The sequence below is a fragment of the Bacillus rossius genome, chromosome 3 (assembly GCF_032445375.1).
Source record: "Bacillus rossius redtenbacheri isolate Brsri chromosome 3, Brsri_v3, whole genome shotgun sequence".
Taxonomy (NCBI): domain Eukaryota; kingdom Metazoa; phylum Arthropoda; class Insecta; order Phasmatodea; family Bacillidae; genus Bacillus; species Bacillus rossius.
Genome location: NC_086332.1, coordinates 110,718,024 through 110,743,157, shown reverse-complemented (window position 1 = coordinate 110,743,157; position 25,134 = coordinate 110,718,024). Strand labels below are relative to the sequence as shown.

Below are 25,134 nucleotides of genomic sequence, written 5' to 3'. Positions count from 1 at the left end.
AAACATTATTCACCTTTCAAAATATTGGTGTAAAAACAATGGATTCAAACCTACCACCGGGGTTGTGGGTGTAACTGAATTTGCCCACTTGATAAAACATTGCTGACATCAATATAAACAGCAATATTAAACTGGCACTAAGCACAGTTATTAAAGAAATACAGTAATGAGATGTATTGGTATTCGCTGCTCTGCCCTGCTGCAGCACGACCATGCGCCATGTCAGTGAGTACACAGGGTTGATTGCGCGGAAGCCGCAAGCTGCCGGTGTTGCTGATGGACGGCAGTAACCCAATAACAGGCGACCCCGCCCACTTGCCGCTGTGACCTCGGGGCGTGTGGGCGGCGCCACAGGAAGTGCCTGCAGCACGTGGCCACGGCCTGCTCGCCACACCGCAGCCACAGCAGCCACAGCAGCCACAGATCACCGCCTCGAGCTCACTAGGGGCCCTCTTCACAACTCTTGACCACTAGAGCTACAGTTCACCGCCTCGAACTTACTAGGGGCCCTCTTCACACCTCCTGCCCACTAGAGCTCCAGTTCACCGCCTCGAGCTCACTAGGGGCCCTCTTCACACCTCCTGCCCACTAGAGCTCCAGATAACCGCCTCGAACTTACTAGGGGCCCTCTTCACACCTCCTGCCCACTAGAGCTCCAGTTCACCGCCTCGAGCTCACTAGGGGCCCTCTTCACACCTCTTGCCCACTAGAGCTCCAGATAACCGCCTCGAACTTACTAGGGGCCCTCTTCACACCTCCTGCCCACTAGAGCTCCAGTTCACCGCCTCGAGCTCACTAGGGGCCCTCTTCACACCTCTTGCCCACTAGAGCTCCAGATAACCGCCTCGAACTTACTAGGGGCCCTCTTCACACCTCCTGCCCACTAGAGCTCCAGTTAACCGCCTCGAGCTTACTAGGGGCCCTCTTCACACCTCCTGCCCACTAGAGCTCCAGATAACCGCCTCGAACTTACTAGGGGCCCTCTTCACACCTCCTGCCCACTAGAGCTCCAGTTAACCGCCTCGAGCTTACTAGGGGCCCTCTTCACACCTCCTGCCCACTAGAGCTCCAGATAACCGCCTCGAACTTACTAGGGGCCCTCTTCACACCTCCTGCCCACTAGAGCTCCAGTTAACCGCCTCGAGCTTACTAGGGGCCCTCTTCACACCTCCTGCCCACTAGAGCTGCAGTTAACCGCCTCGAGCTTACTAGGGGCCCTCTTCACACCTCCGCCCCACTAGAGCTCCAGTTAACCGCCTCGAGCTCACTAGGGGCCCTCTTCACAACTCCTGCCCACTAGAGCTCCAGTTCACCGCCTCGAGCTTACTAGGGGCCCTCTTCACACCTCCTGCCCACTAGAGCTCCAGTTAACCGCCTCGAGCTCACTAGGGGCCCTCTTCACAACTCCTGCCCACTAGAGCTCCAGTTCACCGCCTCGAGCTTACTAGGGGCCCTCTTCACACCTCCTGCCCACTAGAGCTCCAGTTCACCGCCTCGAGCTCACTAGGGGCCCTCTTCACAACTCCTGCCCACTAGAGCTCCAGTTCACCGCCTCGAGCTTACTAGGGGCCCTCTTCACACCTCCTGCCCACTAGAGCTCAAGTTCACCGCCTCGAGCTTACTAGGGGCCCTCTTAACACCTCCTGCCCACTAGAGCTCCAGTTAACCGCCTCGAGCTTACTAGGGGCCCTCTTCACACCTCCTGCCCACTAGAGCTCCAGTTCACCGCCTCGAGCTCACTAGGGGCCCTCTTCATAACTCTTGTCCACTAGAGCTCCAGTTCACCGCCTCGAGCTCACTAGGGGCCCTCTTCACAACTCTGTCCCACTAGAGCTCCAGTTCACCGCCTCGAACTTACTAGGGGCCGTCTTCACACCTCCTGCCCACTAGAGCTCCAGTTCACCGCCTCGAGCTCACTAGGGCTCCTCTTCACACCTCTTGCCCACTAGAGCTCCAGTTCACCGCCACGAGCTCAATAGGGCTCCACTTCACACCTCCTGCCCACTAGAGCTCCAGTTAACCATCTCGAGCTCACTAGGGGCCCTCTTCACAACTCTGTCCCACTAGAGCTCCAGTTCACCGCCTCGAGCTCACTAGGGGCCCTCTTCACACCTCCTGCCCACTAGAGCTCCAGTTCACCGCCTCGAGCTTACTAGGGGCCGTCTTCACACCTCCTGCCCACTAGAGCTCCAGTTCACCGCCTCGAGCTCACTAGGGGCCGTCTTCACACCTCCTGCCCACTAGAGCTCCAGTTCACCGCCTCGAGCTCACTAGGGGCCGTCTTCACACCTCCTGCCCACTAGAGCTCCAGTTCACCGCCTCGAGCTCACTAGGGCTTCTCTTCACACCTCTTGCCCACTAGAGATCCAGTTCACCGCCACGAGCTCACTAGGGCTCCTCTTCACACCTCCTGCCCACTAGAGCTCCAGTTAACCATCTAGAGCTCACTAGGGCACCTCTTCACACCTCTTGCCCACTAGAGCTCCAGTTCACCGCCTCGAGCTCACTAGGGCTCCTCTTCACACCTCCTGCCCACTAGAGCTCCAGTTAACCATCTCGAGCTCACTAGGGGCCCTCTTCACAACTCTGTCCCACTAGAGCTCCAGTTCCCGCCTCGAGCTCACTAGGGGCCCTCTTCACACTTTCTGCCCACTAGAGATCCAGTTCACCGCTTCGAGCTCACTAGGGGCCCTCTTCACAGCTCTGTCCCACTAGAGCTCCAGTTCACCGCCTCGAGCTCACTATGGGCCCTCTTCACAACTCTTGTCCACTAGAGCTACAGTTCACCGCCTCGAGCTCACTAGGGGCCCTCTTCACAACTCTTGTCCACTAGAGCTACAGTTCACCGCCTCGAGCTCACTAGGGGCCCTCTTTACAACTCTGTCCCACTTGAGCTCCAGTTCACCGCCTCGAGCTCACTAGGGGCCCTCTTCACAACTCTTGCCCACTAGAGCTCCAGTTCACCGCCTCGAGCACACTAGGGGCCCTCTTCACAACTCTTGCCCACTAGAGCTCCAGTTCACCGCCTCGAGCTCACTAGGGGCCCTCTTCACAACTCTTGCCCACTAGAGCTCCAGTTTACCGCCTCGAGCTCACTAGGGGCCCTCTTCACAACTCTTGTCCACTAGAGCTACAGTTCACCGCCTCGAGCTCACTAGGGGCCCTCTTTACAACTCTTGCCCACTAGAGCTCCAGTTCACCGCCTCGAGCTCACTAGGGGCCCTCTTCACAACTCTTGCCCACTAGAGCTCCAGTTCACCGCTTCGAGCTCACTAGGGGCCCTCTTCACAACTCTTGCCCACTTGAGCTCCAGTTCACCGCCTCGAGCTCACTAGGGGCCCTCTTCACAACTCTTGCCCACTAGAGCTCCAGTTCACCGCCTCGAGCTCACTAGGGGCCCTCTTCACAAATCTTGCCCACTAGAGCTCCAGTTCACCGCCTCGAGCTCACTAGGGGCCCTCTTCACAACTCTTGCCCACTAGAGCTCCAGTTCACCGCCTCGAGCACACTAGGGGCCCTCTTCACAACTCTTGCCCACTAGAGCTCCAGTTCACCGCCTCGAGCTCACTAGGGGCCCTCTTCACAAATCTTGCCCACTTGAGCTCCAGTTCACCGCCTCGAGCTCACTAGGGGCCCTCTTCACAACTCTTGCCCACTAGAGCTCCAGTTCACCGCCTCGAGCTCACTAGGGGCCCTCTTCACAAATCTTGCCCACTAGAGCTCCAGTTCACCGCCTCGAGCTCACTAGGGGCCCTCTTCACAACTCTTGCCCACTAGAGCTCCAGTTCACCGCCTCGAGCTCACTAGGGGCCCTCTTCACAACTCTTGCCCACTAGAGCTCCAGTTCACCGCCTCGAGCTCACTAGGGGCCCTCTTCACAACTCTTGCCCACTAGAGCTCCAGTTCACCGCCTCGAGCTCACTAGGGGCCCTCTTCACAAATCTTGCCCACTAGAGCTCCAGTTCACCGCCTCGAGCTCACTAGGGGCCCTCTTCACAACTCTTGCCCACTAGAGCTCCAGTTCACCGCCTCGAGCACACTAGGGGCCCTCTTCACAACTCTTGCCCACTAGAGCTCCAGTTCACCGCCTCGAGCTCACTAGGGGCCCTCTTCACAACTCTTGCCCACTAGAGCTCCAGTTCACCGCCTCGAGCACACTAGGGGCCCTCTTCACAACTCTTGCCCACTAGAGCTCCAGTTCACCGCCTCGAGCTCACTAGGGGCCCTCTTCACAAATCTTGCCCACTTGAGCTCCAGTTCACCGCCTCGAGCTCACTAGGGGCCCTCTTCACAACTCTTGCCCACTAGAGCTCCAGTTCACCGCCTCGAGCACACTAGGGGCCCTCTTCACAACTCTTGCCCACTAGAGCTCCAGTTCACCGCCTCGAGCTCACTAGGGGCCCTCTTCACAACTCTTGCCCACTAGAGCTCCAGTTCACCGCCTCGAGCTCACTAGGGGCCCTCTTCACAACTCTTGCCCACTAGAGCTCCAGTTCACCGCCTCGAGCACACTAGGGGCCCTCTTCACAACTCTTGCCCACTAGAGCTCCAGTTCACCGCCTCGAGCTCACTAGGGGCCCTCTTCACAACTCTTGCCCACTAGAGCTCCAGTTCACCGCCTCGAGCTCACTAGGGGCCCTCTTCACAACTCTTGCCCACTAGAGCTCCAGTTCACCGCCTCGAGCTCACTAGGGGCCCTCTTCACAACTCTTGCCCACTAGAGCTCCAGTTCACCGCCTCGAGCACACTAGGGGCCCTCTTCACAACTCTTGCCCACTAGAGCTCCAGTTCACCGCCTCGAGCTCACTAGGGGCCCTCTTCACAACTCTTGCCCACTAGAGCTCCAGTTCACCGCCTCGAGCACACTAGGGGCCCTCTTCACAACTCTTGCCCACTAGAGCTCCAGTTCACCGCCTCGAGCTCACTAGGGGCCCTCTTCACAACTCTTGCCCACTAGAGCTCCAGTTCACCGCCTCGAGCTCACTAGGGGCCCTCTTCACAACTCTTGCCCACTAGAGCTCCAGTTCACCGCCTCGAGCTCACTAGGGGCCCTCTTCACAACTCTTGCCCACTAGAGCTCCAGTTCACCGCCTCGAGCACACTAGGGGCCCTCTTCACAACTCTTGCCCACTAGAGCTCCAGTTCACCGCCTCGAGCTCACTAGGGGCCCTCTTCACAACTCTTGCCCACTAGAGCTCCAGTTCACCGCCTCGAGCTCACTAGGGGCCCTCTTCACAACTCTTGCCCACTAGAGCTCCAGTTCACCGCCTCGAGCTCACTAGGGGCCCTCTTCACAACTCTTGTCCACTAGAGCTACAGTTCACCGCCTCGAGCTCACTAGGGGCCCTCTTTACAACTCTTGCCCACTAGAGCTCCAGTTCACCGCCTCGAGCTCACTAGGGGCCCTCTTCACAACTCTTGTCCACTAGAGCTACAGTTCACCGCCTCGAGCTCACTAGGGACCCTCTTCACAACTCTTGTCCACTAGAGCTACAGTTCACCGCCTCGAGCTCACTAGGGGCCCTCTTTACAACTCTGTCCCACTTGAGCTCCAGTTCACCGCCTCGAGCTCACTAGGGGCCCTCTTCACAACTCTTGCCCACTAGAGCTCCAGTTCACCGCCTCGAGCACACTAGGGGCCCTCTTCACAACTCTTGCCCACTAGAGCTCCAGTTCACCGCCTCGAGCTCACTAGGGGCCCTCTTCACAACTCTTGCCCACTAGAGCTCCAGTTCACCGCCTCGAGCTCACTAGGGGCCCTCTTCACAACTCTTGCCCACTAGAGCTCCAGTTCACCGCCTCGAGCTCACTAGGGGCCCTCTTCACAACTCTTGTCCACTAGAGCTACAGTTCACCGCCTCGAGCTCACTAGGGGCCCTCTTTACAACTCTTGCCCACTAGAGCTCCAGTTCACCGCCTCGAGCTCACTAGGGGCCCTCTTCACAACTCTTGCCCACTAGAGCTCCAGTTCACCGCTTCGAGCTCACTAGGGGCCCTCTTCACAACTCTTGCCCACTTGAGCTCCAGTTCACCGCCTCGAGCTCACTAGGGGCCCTCTTCACAACTCTTGCCCACTAGAGCTCCAGTTCACCGCCTCGAGCTCACTAGGGGCCCTCTTCACAAATCTTGCCCACTAGAGCTACAGTTCACCGCCTCGAGCTCACTAGGGGCCCTCTTCACAACTCTTGTCCACTAGAGCTACAGTTCACCGCCTCGAGCTCACTAGGGGCCCTCTTTACAACTCTTGCCCACTAGAGCTCCAGTTCACCGCCTCGAGCTCACTAGGGGCCCTCTTCACAAATCTTGCCCACTAGAGCTCCAGTTCACCGCCTCGAGCTCACTAGGGGCCCTCTTCACAACTCTTGTCCACTAGAGCTACAGTTCACCGCCTCGAGCTCACTAGGGGCCCTCTTTACAACTCTTGCCCACTAGAGCTCCAGTTCACCGCCTCGAGCTCACTAGGGGCCCTCTTCACAACTCTTGCCCACTAGAGCTCCAGTTCACCGCCTCGAGCTCACTAGGGGCCCTCTTCACAAATCTTGTCCACTAGAGCTACAGTTCACCGCCTCGAGCTCACTAGGGGCCCTCTTTACAACTCTTGCCCACTAGAGCTCCAGTTCACCGCCTCGAGCTCACTAGGGGCCCTCTTCACAACTCTTGCCCACTAGAGCTCCAGTTCACCGCCTCGAGCTCACTAGGGGCCCTCTTCACAACTCTGTCCCACTAGAGCTACAGTTCACCGCCTCGAGCTCACTAGGGGCCCTCTTTACAACTCTTGCCCACTAGAGCTCCAGTTCACCGCCTCGAGCTCACTAGGGGCCCTCTTTACAACTCTTGCCCACTAGAGCTCCAGTTCACCGCCTCGAGCTCACTAGGGGCCCTCTTCACAACTCTTGCCCACTAGAGCTCCAGTTCACCGCCTCGAGCTCACTAGGGGCCCTCTTCACAACTCTTGCCCACTAGAGCTCCAGTTCACCGCCTCGAGCTCACTAGGGGCCCTCTTCACAACTCTTGCCCACTAGAGCTCCAGTTCACCGCCTCGAGCTCACTAGGGGCCCTCTTTACAACTCTTGCCCACTAGAGCTCCAGTTCACCGCCTCGAGCTCACTAGGGGCCCTCTTCACAACTCTTGCCCACTAGAGCTCCAGTTCACCGCCTCGAGCTCACTAGGGGCCCTCTTTACAACTCTTGCCCACTAGAGCTCCAGTTCACCGCCTCGAGCTCACTAGGGGCCCTCTTCACAACTCTGTCCCACTAGAGCTCCAGTTCACCGCCTCGAGCTCACTAGGGCTCCTCTTCACACCTCTAGCCCACTAGAGCTCCAGTTCACCGCCTCGTGCTCAGTTTACCAACTTGTGGCCACAAGAGATAAATGGTAAAACTAAAGCCCGTTAAGCATGTATTTCACCACCTCGTACACCCTTGGTGCCCTGTTCTCCAACTTATGCCCACTAAAGACAGTGTTCAAACTAGTGCTTACACGAGATCCAGCACAACACCAAGATGGCTGTCATGCCGCCAGGGCGGACGATCATTTACCCCAACCATAATCCACAACTAGGAAGCAGTCCCTGGACGTACATTTCTCTACTACTGTTTCTTGCAGGCTGCTGGCTTAGACACGTTAGAGGTTTTGGTTCCATTCATGCTCTTTTTCACTTCCTCTTTAGCTTTGAATATATATGCTGTATAGAAGTCGCGAGTGGATAGGATTTACTCTACGTTTTTCAGAAGCGTATGATGAGCAGCTTGGGAACTTCACCGCTGCAGTGCGCTGCCGTAACGCCCTGTATCGTCTTAGTTGTTATTTACACGTTAGAGCGCAGCACTGTCGCCCGCTGTCATTCCCCGCACCCCCCACCTATCATTCACTGCAGCTCAAGGTCGTTCAACGAGAGGGGGAAGGGGTGTTTGAAGAGTTCGACACTTGTCCGCTAGGGACCACTACAAGTCGATGCCCTAGAGATGGTGGCTATTGCGGCGGTGAATTTACCAACTACCTCAAAACCGTATTAGAAATTTTAACCTGGGCTGGCGACTTCTATACAGTATATATATTCAAAGTCTTTAGGGATCAAATTTATGGGTACTGAGTCCTGTTAAACTGTATGACGTGCTTATTAGTTTGTCCTTAATGTCTAAGGCAGCGCTTCTCAACCTGTGGGGCGCGCTCTTCTTGGGGGAGAGGGGTGCGTATAAGAAGAATTTCAAGGGAGGCATGAGTTTAAAAAATAAAATTAGAAGTAAAACTAAATGTTATTTACGTTACTCAATTTTTCTGTCTCAATATAACCGTAACGTAATTTCGATACGAACACGAACACGATAATGGTCGTAATTGTAAAAACACGATCATTGTCGTACGTCTGGCAACGGTTTCTCGCTCAGCTGCTTTACCCTTTGTTAGTAATTTTTCCCTTTCTCCTTTCAAATTCTCCGGCGCATTTTCCCTTTCTCCGTGACGCATGCGTATCGGAGTTGTCTGACTCATGTGATTCATCTCTGCGCGTGAGTGTAGCATCTGTGAGTCACCATTTCTGTTGTGATTCCTGACGCCAGTGTTGTTAGTTTTAATTCATTAAAAAAAAAGTGAAAGTGACAATTTCTGTGTTGTGTTTTTGTAATAAGAACTGAAAATGGCTAAATCACTACAAATAAAAGACTATATAATGATGATTATATTAAATACGGATTTATCTTCATTGAGAAAAATGGTAATCATTTACTTCAGTGTGTCTTACATCAGAGCATTTGGTAGCATTGCAAAATGAAGTTGCAGACTATTTTCCATATATTAGTTAAAAGAACTGGAGTTTAAGTTGATAAGTGATCCTTTTAAAATCTTCGTGGATGTACTTCCTGATAATATTCAGGAACGTTGCAATCGACCTAAAATGTGATTCTCAAGCAGACGCGGAATCCGAAAACATGGATGTTGAAAAGTTTTTGTTAAGCTATTTTCCTGTTTACCCAGAAGTTGCTTCGGAAATGTTGAGGCTGTTAGTGCATTTTTCATCTACATATCTCTTTGAATCTGGATTTTCAACATTAGCACATATGTCAAAATATCGAGTAAAGCTGGACGTTGAAAGTGACCTGAGGTATGCTTTGTCACAGTTACAAACTAATATTCAAAAACGTGTCAAGGACAAAAAGTGCCAGCTCCCTCATTAATGGTGTGAAAGTGACTGATATTACATGCCAACTTCACCTAGATCCTTGATTACTTCAAATATATTTTATCTGTATTTAATTCTTTGATTTAATGTGTTCTTGTAGATAATAATATGTTACAAATTAAGATGTGTGTAGTAATATTAAATTTAGTGTATGAAATCATCTATTATATATTTTCATTTAATAACCAGCTTCAGTTTCAAATTCCAATTGTACTACTTGTATTGACCACATGAGGCGGTGGTTGCGGAGGAGGGGGGAGGCGTGACCTCACAGCAGTATCCAAAGGGGGGCACAGAGCCTGAAAGGTTGAGAACATCTGGTCTAAGGTACTGCCATATAGCTACCCTTTGTGTTAGGAATGTAAAACTTCAGCTTCAGAAATTGATTTAATATTATTTATCGAAAATAACTTTTTCTTGGATTGTAATAATCATTTTAGATGACTATAATTGATCGAGACACGTTTCCTTTACACTACATAAAAACCTGTGCAGTTTTTAATTTGTAAATAAGAATATTTTGTATGTACACTGCGAAAAATTCTTGTAATTTTTACAAGGAAAATCCTTGTATACCCAGTTGCTAATGATATCACTTGTAGAACTGCAAGGCAGAATTTTGTAAAATTGCCAATGGTACAAAGCTCAGCCTTGAAATTTTACGCCTTGCAATTTTACAAGTGATATCGTTGGCAACTCAGTTTCCAAGGACTATTTTTGTAATAGTACAATTTTTTTTACAGTTTATGTTGTTAAGGGAATGAGGTGTACGATCATAACTGGACACACGTTCCAGAATTAGTTCAATTAAAAAAAATCTTTTGCATACAATTTATTTTCGGTCATTTTATGTATAATTTCAATTCTAGTCCCACACTATATTTCTAATAATGCATTAGTAATTTTCTGATTCCATACCATACCATCATTTTAAAATCTACGTATAATCAGTGAATGAACACGTTTCTAAGTCATTAAAAGAGCGCAGATTCTTAATCAAAAGATAAATTAAAAACCTTTTAAAATTTGCATTAATACACTGTTACCAATTCAGACGTGTAGAATAATCTTGTATCAGTATTTACGAGTAGCTTTCTGTAATCCCTTCATGAAAAACACTTAATACGCACAGGATAAATTAGGTAACATTAAGTGAGTGAGTAATACACTTATATAATGAAAAGCAAAAAATAAATATGTATGGCTAATTTTATTTCATTGTATTATTCCTATATTGTTTGTTTTTACAGGTAAGTCAACATATAAGTACACCTACAAAAACAATTTTGGGAGAAACCACCCTCGCTCTATTTTAAGGAAATAATTGAGCATTTGTCAGTAGTGATTTAACGATCTTCGAAACAATGATGGCCATACAAGTATTCGAAACTAGGTCCGTTTTAATGAGATTTCAATGCACCGTCTTTATCGGTCGTGTGGTTAGCCTAATACATACCTGCAAGAAGCACGAGGAATGATTATAGTTTCAAACTACATGTTTTGTGCCGGATGATAAAGGCTACTGATGAGTGCTGTATTTCAGCTGTTTGGGTCGCGGCTATGATAACGAATGATCTGACCACTCAACCATCACTTCCCACCCGGTTGTCTGCGTTGCAATTGAGAGCAGTCAGGAGGCGCTGCAACAAGCCGTCCGTCATCGCCCGAGGACCAGTATTGGTGCAGCGGGCACGTGGCCACGCCCATCTCTCGTCACGTGACCCTGCGGCCGAGTTCCGCGACTATACAGCGTCCCACCACGAGTGCGCAGCGCGGCGCGCACTGTTGCCACAGGCACACTGCTCGGCGACACACGTTGCTTGCGGTACAATAACTTATCATTTCCTATTCAAGCGGGAAAAAATATTTTGCACACAATCGTTTATTGTATTAAAAAATTTTTATTATTTGAATTTTAAAATTATTTCGATTCTTCTAAGATCACGAAATAGTGCCGATTGACAATATAATCTCAGTTTTAGTAATTAAAAAAAACACCAATTTAATAGTAATCACAAAATATTTCATACGATAAACCATTTGTAACAGCAATCACTGTTAATATCAGGCCTTCCATTAAATCATGTTCTTTGCTCGAACAGAGGCAACATGTTAATGTTAAAATGTAAAAAATTTTTTTTTTGATAAAAGCATTTCGGTTCTGCCTCATTGGAGGTAAAAATTACGCACACACACACACACACACACATATACATACATATACATAGGCCTATACATGAAATACAATACAAATATGTAAAATTTCCCAAATTCTATTTTAAAATGGCACTTTACAGTATAAAATATTTCAGATTACCTCCCCCCCTCCACAACCGACTTTACATAAGCGAAATTCTTCGGAACATTACACAGTTATGCCTAAGCCTATTGTGCTGTGCTGCATCTCGCAACAGTGCCGAGCGCTGGTGGCGAAGCAGTGCACAGGAAGAGAGCACTGCACACGCGCTACAGCGAGTGGGGCGGAGCTGGCCGGCTGGGAGACTGCGACTCCCTGCACCACCCTCGTGTGAGGCTGTGATTGCAGAACACGAGTCTGCAAGGCGAGGAGCGAGGGTGCGCTGTATTCCGTGTACCTGGCCTGTGGTTTCATTCCAATGAAAACAATACGAGGAGTGGTGAAACGTCATTACAATCACGATTCAAACTGACTCGACATTACTAAAATATTGTGATCGCCAGACCGTGACTTCATTTCTTTCGCGAAAGAAAAAAAATTTCTAACCAGATACAATAACCAGACATTTTGCTCTATAAAATGGTTTTATTTTAGGTTGTCAGGAAATTTTTAAAGTGTTATATATATATATATATATATATATATATATATATATATATATATATATATACTAGCTGCCCGACCCGGCTTCGCACGGCTATACTAATGGAAAAAAAATTAAGCCACATCTCCCATTTACAGTAATGGTAAATAAAAAAAAAATAAGTGAAAATTTATTACAATGCTGTATAATGTACCGATGGTTTCCCGACTCGTGCACGCAACATAAAACTGATGTACCCGTACTTCGCTACGGCAGTCTACAGGCAGATCACTCTTGCGCCACTCATAATACATGCCCCTCGTTGTGGGTACGCCACTGCCGCGCGATGCCTGTTGCCATGGAGACGCAGAAGGCATGAACAATGCAAAATACTGTTCTCATGCAGACAAAGTACCCACTGTTGCCTGGTTTTAACCACCTATGCTATGGGATCTAATTTTCGGAAAATGTCATCCTGCGTAACATAAGGAACATTACTGTGAAGTTTCAAGTCTGTAAAATATATATATACTTGAAAAAAAAAAGGGCAATTTTTGATATTTAAAGTACTTGCAAAATTTCAACGGTGATGAGGACTGCACTAACAATGAAATAGCCGTTGCCATAGAGACGAATGAAGCATCAACAAAGCAACAGCCGTTGCCATGGTGATTTCCTACCAAAAACTGGAAATAAAAAAAAATTTAGGGGTGGAATACCCCTAACATTTAGGGGGATGAAAAATAGATGTTGGCTGATTCTCATAGATACCGGATAAGCACAAAAAATTTCATCAAAATCGGTCAAGCCGTTTCGGAGGAGTATGGCAACGAAAACTGTGACACGAGAATTTTATATATAAGATATATATATATAAAGCATATGCATCGTATCATAATTATCTCTCCGCACATCCGGAGGCAAATTCGACAAAGATGAAGCACAATCAACAAAAAGAAAGCACATTTGGAAGCACAATCAACTAAAAGGATACGTCCTCAGCAGTAAGATACGATAATACAGGCTTGACTACGTACATTTAACGAAAAGTACGTACATTTTCACGAACATTCAATTCCGTAGGTTGCGATCGCCAATTTTACGATAGGCTATACGTAATGGCTTCATCATTTATTGGCTCCAGTAGTCTTTTGGCTCCAATAGATGCTTCTTTTTATTCCTGAGATATGTGCCAAACACACGACCCTTAGTGAATGAATGCCTAGCACTTGGTGTGTATGATATCTCTTTAACTAGCTGTTGCTTATGATAATTATGTTTATCAAAAAAATGTTTATGTTTAGCAAAAAAAAAATCTACAACGTCTGAGATTATCATCAAACACTTCATAGCCTGACTAAAATCGATTCGGCGAGATTGGAAATAATTGTTTGAGAAAATAGCAAAAATAATTGAATGCTTTAAAAAATGCTATTAAACTTCTATGCTAAGTATTGTTGTGCATTCATCACACGTGTCAAATGAGAGATATGATACGCTGTATTTTCTGTGATTACATATGCTTTATATTGAATAAATATATATAATTGATATAATATATATAATATAATTATATATAATAGTATTTTTTAAACATTCAATTATCTTTTCTATTTTCTCAAATAATTATTTCCAATCTTGCGGAATCGATTTTAGTCAGGCTATGAAGTGTTTGATGATAAGCTCAGACGTTGTAGATTTTTTTTTGCTTGTATACAGGTCTGACAAAAATTTACATTTAAATATTACCTTTTGTCACAGCTTGGAAGCGTATGTAGATTTCGAAGTACCTATTTCTTCTGGAAATGTTTTAGAAATCTCTATAAATACCTGGAAAATTGTTAAGACTTAATGTACATAACATCCTATAAATGTTCTCCAAAATGCCAAAATAATCGATTAAACATTTTCTCATATTCCATGCAGCGAAAATATTTTGAATATTTTTAACTCAATGCATCCAGCATTGAATAACTTAAAGAATTTCATATAATGCCTACTAAGATAATAATGCATTTATTTTTTACCTTCGAACACTTTTTCATCCCTTGCACTAATACGTGGTCGTATAAAAATTTTATTTGGGCCTAGTTAAAAATAACAATTAAGATATTTAAAAATAAAATCAAACAAATGTGATAGTAATTAAGTTTAATTTAATAGTTTTAATTTCAACTCCAGTTTTTACGGTTTCATGAAAAATTCGTTGAACCAAAAGTTTCAGATAAAGTTTATGAGTTTTACAGTAAATTATAACTGATTTTATAGTATATCTATTAAAAAAAGTAGGTAATAATTTTATGACTTTCTACCCTTGTTATTTCCATCTTTTACAGAAATGATTTGTTACATAAAATTTACCATAGAACAAGTATTTTAGCAATTTTTTAAAGGTTAAACAAAAATAAACATTGATATCATAAATCACATGGTTGGTGAGTTTTATTTATTTTCTTATTTCAACCCCAGGGTTTTTAAACCCCTTACAGTAATGACATGTATTATCTTAAATTAATTCAGACAAAAGTTTTAGGTAAACATATTAATATTTACAAACAATTTGAAAGGATTCAAAGGTGTGTCTACAGTAGTATACAAATGGGCATTCTGGCGCAATGTTATTCTATTGGGACTACGGCTTTGTGATGGATCGCTGTGGTGGCTTGCCGATAGTGAGCAATAGGCTATATTCGGGTGTGTTCGCCTCTCGACGTTTATGATCTGGAGGTTGGCGGTTATTTTAGATGACTCTACAATAGCCAATTTGGAATCCGCTATTTTGAAAATCCGTAATTATTAAGCTGAAAATTCGGGAAAAAATTACAAAATAAAAAATTACTTATAATTTATTTAATGATTTAATTGAATTACGTCCTTGGTTCGATACTTGCTCGACGCAAAAAAAGGTGCATTTTTGGCAAAAAAATACTTATTTAATAAAGTACGATGAAAAAAACCTAAAAGAGGCATAAATAGTAGACATAGCCATAGGTCTAATATCTCGTGTTTACAGTTATTGTTACATATTTTACCATCGTAACTATTATTTTTAATTAATCTACGCTTTGATCAGATAATATATTGCTACGATCTATTAATGTGTGGGAAATATACTGGGTTCGTATAGGGATAGCCCAATTAAGATTTATTATAGTTTCATTGATTAGCAATATTTGCAGTAATAATAAATAATCTTACTTAAACATGCCTAATCACAACTACTCGCACTTAAAAATGTTTATTTTGAAGTCAGTGTCTGTCATGTTCTTACAGACCGCACTCCTCACTGGGCGGCACACCTGCGTGCAACTCTCCCGCACACCCCGCGGAACTCAGTCGCCAAACTCACCGCGGAACTCCGTCGCTGAACTCCGTCGCCCAGTCGAACTCCGCGTCGCGCCACTCCCAGGGGTCTCCCGCCCTCTTCGCCGCTGTCGCACCTCCCTTCGCTCGCAATCCGCTCGCAACTGCCGCGGAGGCCGGCGTCGCGGGTTAAATAGTGTGAGGCGCCCTTTCCAGAACCGACGAGCGCAGTTGGGGCCAACGGCGTCATCCTGCGCCGACCCGACCGACGCCCGGAGCGGAGCGTCGAGAAAGGCAGCGTCTGTTCGCGGGGGTCCGCGGAGTTCCTCAGGCTACCCAGCGACAGATAACGGCGCCGAGGCAGGACGTTGTGCGGGAAGCAGAAGGGGAAGGGGGTACCAACTATCCTTGTAATCCGGCCAGGCACACGTGGTATGCCTTACGTCAATGGATGGCGCGGGGCCGCCATCCAGCTTCGAACCTGGCATTGCGTTCGTAACTATATATATATATATATATATATATATATATATATATATATATATATATATATAAGTGAACTAGAGCAACCTGGTAATACCGCATTTCATTGCAGCTAGAGTCATTAATTTTGGTTATATTTTAATTTTTGTTGGAGTCTCATCTACATATTTATTTGGTTAAATGTTACGTTTTATTATTTTCATGCACCAAGCACTGTTTATTAAATGGTTTCATTCCTCCAAGATGTTATAAATTCAGTCTTCAGTCAATTCTCTCAGCAGCCTTGACCCTTGGTTGCCACAACAAACTGAACGGTAGAAGTTTATTTGAGAACGAAATAAGGAGAAGAGGTCCGCCACTGAAGGAGCGAAGACGTCTTTCGTGTATGTGAGGGTCTCCGAATCCACGAAGCCCTGCACGAGCGACAAGATGATTCGTACCTACCGCGCCATACATAGATCGTTAATGGTATTAAGAGTTGGGGACATGCTATGTTACCTGTCAGATTCAGGGAGTATGTTCGAATATGTTGATTCCTCCCACGTCGGACGAGACCATATCATAGCGATCCAAGTTTAAGACTAAGCTGAGCAGTTATACGAGTCCGATGCTGATGATTGCATTTCTGTCTATAGGATTTTTCATCTCCCGCGGAATTAACTGAATTCTGGTTCCCGATGCAGAAGCTTAGAGTCATAGTCTTAAGACATTTATTTCAGCTATCCTGCTGTTGTTCTTCTGTTAAGAACTTACCCAGAGGTTCTGGATACGACGATCTGCGAACTTACCGACTGAAATTCAGCCAGCTAACAACGTCTGTGTTTGTGTCACAAACCCTACCACTAGAAACATCTACTATTAATTACACTGAAGGACAATAACTAAAAGAGTGTAGATACTGGGTTATCTCTAGCTTCACGATCAATAATTTAAGTAGTATATTTTATTTTAAAGAAAGTATAGGTACATAGACTTTGGATTCATTTTTGTTCGTATTTGTGCAACAACATAATAATACCAAAATACATTTGGTTATTTTGTAAAACCCATTGATATTTATTTCTTAATAAAAATAGTAGCAACAGAAACTGAGAGTGAACTGAGTGGAATAGTTATTTGGTAACTTTTTTGTGTGTTCTTAATGTTGGTATGAATTAGATAGGTACACACTTGCACACAAGTATAACGTTAAAATATCATTAATATTTTTATTTTATCACACAAACACCACTTGATATTGATATCTGCCGGGCAAAAGTCAAAAAGATAGAACTCATTCGTTTGCAACTTGTGAAAATTAAATCTCAATCCAGCGCCGCTATAGACGTGTGAAAAGGGTTACGAAAAATGGATATAAAAATATTCTCAATGAAAAAAAAACTTTCATGTGGCAACTTTCATGATGATCGGTCAAACGGTGTCTGAGTTTATCAATCTCAGGTGTATGTACCAACATGCGCACAAAACACACACACTCACCTACACACACACACACACACATATATATATATGTATATATAAGCAAATCACAGAGAAAGTATGGTTGTATATAATTATTCTCCTTGGCGTAAAAAGGCTATCATTTTATTTTTTTCTACTCGCGTGTTTTTTGGACAGAGAAAAAGCGACAATTCACCTGCCCAACGCACAACGGTGCCACCAGCTTTAGAGGCGATTGCAATGCCATCTCGTGTCAGGCAATCTCACTACCGTTCTAAAGTGCAAAAAAAATTTCTTATGGCTGGGCGACTTCTAAAGGTATTATTTATATGCAAGGGTGCTACTAAGCCTTCTGGGAATTTAGAAGGAGAATATGTATTATAATAATTGTAACGCCAGTTTTCATAGGTATTTTGAAACTTGTGATTACCTTTTACTATGACTATTTTAGTTTATCAAATATATTCTAGGGTGGTTTCATTATCATAAAGTAATTTAGCCCAATAATACGTTTGGTATGTTCCTTAATGTTTAAGAAAGTTACTATTATGTTGCTACTCATGGGTCCACAATCTTTGTGACACATACCCGTTCATTGACTTCCGTTCAATTTTCACGAAATCAATCCTACAAATGCCGTATACCGAGAGCTAAGATGTTTACACATCAAAACCTTCACCATAGCTACGTACTGACAGGCTAAGCATAGGGATTGAGCACTAAATTGCATGTTTTATCGTTCAATGACATAAATAAATAATTATTTATTATACAACCATTATTTATAAATATGAATTAATTTAATGTGTAACAGACTTTTGTCCGCCGGAGTCGTGCGTTTTAATATATATATTTTTTTAATGGTAGGTTTTAGTATGCAATTTAAATTGGTATAAAAAAACAAATTTTTGTTTGTTTATTTGTTACAGAAATACACCAAAAAATCCAAAGGATTTCAGTTAAATTTAGCGTGATGATGATTTATGTCGTAAAGTCCATTTAGGACACTATCATCTCGATAAGTTTCATCGTTCTCGCCGTAAGAACGCCTTTGTTTTTGCACACGCATCGCTCTTAAACTTTCATAGGAATCAATAAAACACTTAGCAAACGGTATTCTTATTAATAAATTAATTAATGTATACATAAATGTTAGATTATTATATATTATGTATTGTACATAAATTATAAAAATAACAATTTAAGTTTTTTAACTGGTGATGGATGGCGCTGCATGTATTTTAAACGCGCAAGCACTATAATGCAGATGACGCTACCTTACAAATGAAGAGTGGTAATTTGCACATTTAACAGACTTTTTTTTATTTGTCGTTAAAAACATTTAAATGTCCAACTGACTGCTGTTATTAACGGATTTATCGATAGAAGTTTCGATTTGGCACGATTATTATTAAAATAGCGTTAAAATTAAAATCTGACACTTTTTGTGTCACTAAAGATTTAAATAGCTTTGTAGTTTGGCTGTTAGTGCTATTGAAAATTACTGTACATATTTGCTAAAACAAAACAAGTATAAATTAAATTACTATATTTGTATTTAGATTATTTTTGATTGACTTTTTTAAAATTTAATGGGACTTATTAGTACACTAAACACAACTAAACCAAACAATATCCACCATTCTGCAAAACAGACATTTTTGTGTGACGTATATTAACCCAGTTTAAAGTATGCAAATCTATGTTCGTAATAAAATAAAATGAGTAAATTATCCGGGGGAAAATATGTGGTTATATTTTCTTTTTATATTTCTTCTTGCCAAGTATATTTGACGATCACGTCTGAATCAACAAATCATTTTATATTCCACGCAAACAAGCCACAAGTACACCTATTACCAAATATGGACAGTGAGACACTTCATAAACATTCCGACTCGAGATCATTGTGACTATTTGTAAATGAGCAGGAAATCGTAGCATAGAAGTCAATATCAGTGATTTCGCGAAAAATTAAAAGCATAAAAATATAAGGTGGAACAAAAGTGACGAACTAGGAAGTGTGAATAAGAGGTAAAACATAGCTACAAAACAGAAAGACATGTGGGAATAAATTGAATAACTTTATTATTTGGTACCTAAAGAACAAGTGAAAAGTAAACTACGTTTTAAACTAGGCCATGACTTTGTAAGCAACGAGTAAACAGACATATTTTAATATGCCATTTAGACTCAGATTTATTAGGATTCATGCCGATTAAGGGCAACTATCTAACAGCTTGATAGAGCAAGGAAAGAATAAATGCCAAACTGCATGCTGGTAGATTATTAGATTTTTACGTATCATACGTATTCAATGCTGACACTGTAAAAGCGGATTCGTATTTTGCTGATGTGATTTTAAAAGTGTGTGCGGCTTATACAAAAAAAAACAAATAATATATACATTTTGCTTTTATGGCTCACTTAACATCTGGGAGTTGGATGCTATCCATGCTACTTTCTACAAACTGTTGTTCAAACAGTATCTACCCTTCTGCAGAACAGACATTATTCTATGACGTATATTAACCCAACTTAACTATGCAAATCTACTTTTGTTATGAACTAAAAAATGTAAATTATCGGGTAAAAATATGTGGTTATATTTTCCTCGGAAAATTTTCCCACGTAGGTACATATCTAATGAACATGCGTGAAATGTTTTCTATTTGGTTTCCAGGACGAAGACGTAAGAAAACAAAAAGATGAGCAGCCCACTCGTATCAGTCCTCGTGTTGTGGATAACAGGTAATTATTGTAGAAGAGCTGACGAATGTCATGATATTAAATCATAATTTCGTACAATGTAAGTAGTATAGGAATAGAGCTCCTGAAACTGGTTCCTGGTTGAGGATTGAGGATGGGGTCAATGACCTACTATCATAACGCCACTGCGGCCATCTTGGATGACCTTGAACTTGAGATTTGACCTAGAACCAGTGGCCATTTTGGATCCGTCATTTGGATTACGCCATCTTGGATTTCGCCATACTGGATTCTAGTACGTTGCACTTTTATTTCACCCACCATCATGGATGTGTATGACATCATAGTTCCACTTTACGTTACGGTCGCCATCATGGGTTCTAGAACATTGCAATTTTCGTTACAGCCGCCAACTTGAATCCTAACATCATGGTCACCATCTTAAATATAATGTCACGACCACTTTTTTCAATTTTAACATCATGTCCACCATCTTATTGTCGTCTGCTGAAGGCCGCCATCTTGGATGACATCACAACCGCCATCAAAGTTTTTTCTGATCTTCTGGAGCCGCCATCTTGGATACCGAAATCTTTTTTTCTGCTGTTTGTCCCAGTGAGCACTGTCTCGTGCTCGTAAGGTCGAAGCTCCATTACCTGACTATGTTGTTGTGGTACCTACTTATCAACATATTAATTTTTTTATATACGAAATACATTGGAACAACGGCCATCGAGACATTTACCAGACCCAATATTATTTAAGGTAAATAAAAAAACATATTCGGACTAGTTATTATTTTTAATTTGAAGAAGTAATTGAATCACCCACTAAAAGTCACCACCACCTCTATTTTCAATACTAGGTACCAGGAGAGCTGGTTAACACACACCATCTGCTAGATGGTGCTGTCACCATATTAATTTAACTTTTACCCGCTAGTACTGTGGTATACCATGGCTTTCACAATCTTGTCGGCCATTTGGCCGCCATCTTGAAAATCGGAAATTTTTTAGCTAGAAATTCGGGACAAATTCCAAAAATCATTAAAAGTTACCTATTAATTAGCTGTTTGATATGATCGATTCCTATTCTCGGTTCTCTCCCTACACAAAGCAAAAATGATCATTCAAGATAAAACAACACTTATTTAATAATACATGGTCAAAAACCTATAAGTGGCTTAATATCCGCATCACCAGTAAGCCAATGAAGATACACATAGACCACCAACTTTAAATTCTGTATTTATTATACTGTAAATACTGAAAAAATTACTAAATTCATCTAATACTCGCCTATTAAAATAATGATTCATTCGAGCTATATTCGTCCTCTGTTCGATCCTTAACTGACGCTAAAATTAGTTTAATTAAATATATAAATTCACCAAAATAAGACAGATTCGAGAATATAAACAAAATACAAATAACAATTTTTTGTAGATTCTACAAGTACAAAAAAAACGAGCAAATAACAGCAAATTACAGTCTTCTGAAAAAGCAAAGAAAATCCTTGCCATGTGTTTTCAAGGCAGTCGATTAGCCAGACATGTCCAGTCAGCAAAAAGGCACGCCCAGTTAGATAACCAGACCCAAAAAACCGCTTGGTCAGGCTAACATGACAATTTGGTGGCTAGGCACATCCAGTCGGTGGTCAGCTACACCAAGTTGTTGGTTAGATACATAAAGTCAGTAGCCAACATGCCTTTATTTTCGATATATATCATACATTTCAAACATGCCATGTAAAACGTCAAACGTATAGGCCAGACGAATCTGAATCCTCGAGGCCAATCATGACCTAACGATCCAGAATCAACGGAAAGAATGAACGTGCTCCAATTGCTGCAATGCTCCACATGCTCCAGGTGCTCTAATGCTCAAATGTCTCCAAGTGCCCCAACTGCCCAAGTTGCCCAACTGCTCCAACAACTCCAAGTGTTCTAATGATCCAATTGCTCCGATTTCTCCAACTGCTCCAATACTCCAACATCTCCAAGTTCTCCAAGTGCTCTAAATCTCCAGGGCTAATTCGTCAAGGTGTGAATAGTTTTCTTTACTAAGAGAAGATAGCAGCAGTCTTAATCTGTCAAATAATATGTTAGGATATTCCCATGACGAGTCTTTTCTACCGCTGTCATCGTCAATGCATGATTATTGTTAATATTTCTAAGATCCCTAAAGTCTTCCGTTTCAACACCGGGTTCAAATTCACTATTGTCATCGTCCCAGTAATTGTCACAAGTTTAATCAGCATAATTTATTTTAATTCGTCGTTTCCATCGTCTTAGTCTCAGTTCTTTATCACAGACTTTGATCGTGTGAGCTTCAGGTCGTTTTCTATTGTTCACAATTTCACGGAGGAAACTAAAATTTGGTTTAAATATCTTATCATTTCTGACGAAGATGTTACTTTCTTCGTTATTTTTCAATTATAAACCATTTGCGGCATCTGGGATAGTATTGTGAGAATTAGCATTTTCACATTCTTCGCGATCATTACAGTCGTCTAATATTTGGTTTTCATTCCACTTCCTTGGTGTTATAGTCCCGTCTTTAGTCAGCTTTGTTGTACAGATCTTACGATGTTTATTCAGGAAATATCTTCAACCAAATAATTTCTGACATTGACTGCAAATATACAAATAAATGGTTTTTGACAAGGAACAAAATTACACTAGGTCTTCGCATGAAATTTAGCATTTTTTCTCAGGGTAAATTCCCTTCTGCAGAAATTACACCTGTGTCCTTTCTAGAGCTGTAGCAAACCGTATGTATTCGGTACTGAGTAACGGGTGCGCCATCTAGTACCGAGTAACGAAACGTTACACACAAATGCATTTCGTTACTCGCATTTTTCGTAGTATGGATTTTATTATTATGTTTAATTTCATTATAAGAACAAAATATTTTAGTTGTGGTTTTAATTTTGTTTAAAACGTGTTTTATTTCATTTTTTATGTTTAATTTCATTCTAAACAAAACTATTTTTATGTCCATTTATCGTTAGAATGATGTTTAAATTTTATTGTCAATAAATAATTTTCTACACCTATTTGTTGCTCTTTCATTATAATCGACGCATAATGGATTGCGATGATATTGTGATAAGCTCACGGTTAAAATTTTCAAAATAGTAAATACATTGAAAATTTAGTAGATTCCGTCAACAGTTCACTTGTAGTTCTACACTTTACCTATTAAATCAAATTAAATTTAGAATGACTTAAACACAAATCTTGTTCAAAATACGGAAAAGTGAAAAAATGCACCTTACGCAGTTTGGTATGTAATGTATAAGTATGTTTTCTACAAATTACGAATGTTGCGACGCCGCGACGTCATACTGTACGCGTACGCAATACGACTCAATTCGTTGCTCTAACATAACATAGAATGTTATGAGGTATCAGAAGTAACGAGTACTAATTGTTATAGTAACGAATACATACGGGTACACCTCTAGTCCTTTCGACAATGCTACATTCATCGTACCGATATTCATAGTAGTTTCTGCAACTAATACCACATTCAAAATGAGAATTTTAAATTGAAACAATTACTTAAAAATAATTTTTAACATTTCATCAGCGAGAGTTAATTTAACTAATACAAGAAACTTGTCGCAAGTAGTTCCTAGTATTGTCAACAGATGTCAACACGTAGAGCCTATTGTCTAAAGGTAAATATTAATTTTTATGTAAGATGCGAGATGCTAACTCACGATCGCAAGAAAAGTGCTTCGCTAGACCTCAAGGCGAAGGAAAGCGTTTCTAAGGAAGGTAGTGTTTATCAGCTGTTTTAAGGCACATTTTTTGACTGAGTAATGATTTTTTTTATTTGAATTCCACCTGATTAAAATATGGTAAGTGCTAATCTAGTAACGGGAATTCACCAATCAAACGAAACTCTGAATACAAGCATGGTACATTATTAAAAAATTTAAGGCAGAGATTGTTTCCTCAGAAATAATCAGGAGCACATGGAGAAAACCAAGAGAAGTCATGAAAATCCAGCTCAGTGAATGCATTTAGGTATATGCTTGCATATTTGATATAATAATACGACTAACTTAACTATATACATTTAATGCATATATATGCTTGTAACAGTTATACCTACACTAAGCAAATTATTATGCCAAGCATACTACATATATGTATTAATTCAGATATATCCATTCAGAGATGGATTTTCAAGAGTTCTGTTGGTGTTCTCCGTGTGCTCCTGATTATATTTGAGAAAACAATCTCTGTATGAATTTTTTTCATAATGTAATATGCAATTAAATTCAGATTTAGTTTGATTGGCAAACTCTCGTTACTAAATCAGAATTTACAATATTTTAATAATGTGGAATTCAAACAAAAAATTAATTACTCAGTCAAATAATATGTCTTAAAACGGCTGAGAAACATTCCCATATAAGACGAATTTCCTTCTTCTTGGGGTCTAGCGAAGCCCTTCTTCTCTTACGATCGTGAATTACTATCTCTCATCTTAGACAAAAAATAATATTTACCTCAACACGATATGTGGCCACATCTGTTAGCAGGAATAGGAACTTCTTGCGACAAGTTTCCTGTACGAGTTAAATTAACTCTCGTTGACGAAATGTTAAAAATTCTATTTAAGTAATTGTTCCAATTTAAAACTCATTTTATGCACGTGGTATTAGTTGCAGAATCTAATATGGATCTCGGTTTTATGACTGTAGCGTTATCGAAAGGATGCAAGTATAATATCCGCAGCAAGGAGTTTACCCTAAAGAAAAAATGTTAATCATAATGTATTTTGGGTCTTTGCCATAAACTATTTATTTGCAGTCATTGTCAGAAATCATTTGGTCGAAGATATTTCTTAAAAAAAACATTGTAAGACCTGTACAACCAAGCTGACTTAAGATAACGAGGACTGGTCTACAACACCCAGGAAGTGGAACGAAGGCAAAATATTAGACGACTATAATGATCATGAAAATGCTAATGCGAACTATACTTTCCCAGGTCTCGCAAATGATTTAAAATTGAAAAATTTTGATGAAAATATGATCATCATGGGAAATCAAAAATATGTCAAATGAGAACGACCTGAAATTTTACAAGATCGAAGACTTTGATCAAGAACTGAAACTGAAACCATGGAAACGACGTGTAAAAATTAATTATTCTGATCAAGCTTGTGACAATAAAGGCACTGCCATTTTAACAGCACGCAAGGTAGTGATTTATAATCAAA

The 25,134-nt window shown here is 42.3% G+C and overlaps 1 protein-coding gene across 1 annotated transcript in view; it reads left to right on the top strand.

The window, feature by feature from the left end:
• The window catches only part of LOC134531488 (protein borderless), a 140,455-nt gene that overhangs the window by 24,356 nt on the left and 90,965 nt on the right, over positions 1–25,134 (top strand). Inside the window, exon 2 of the mRNA XM_063367197.1 lies at positions 19,869–19,936. Coding sequence (XP_063223267.1) covers positions 19,894–19,936 — 43 coding nt within the window. The 5' untranslated portion in view covers positions 19,869–19,893. The remainder of the gene's footprint in view (positions 1–19,868; positions 19,937–25,134) is intronic.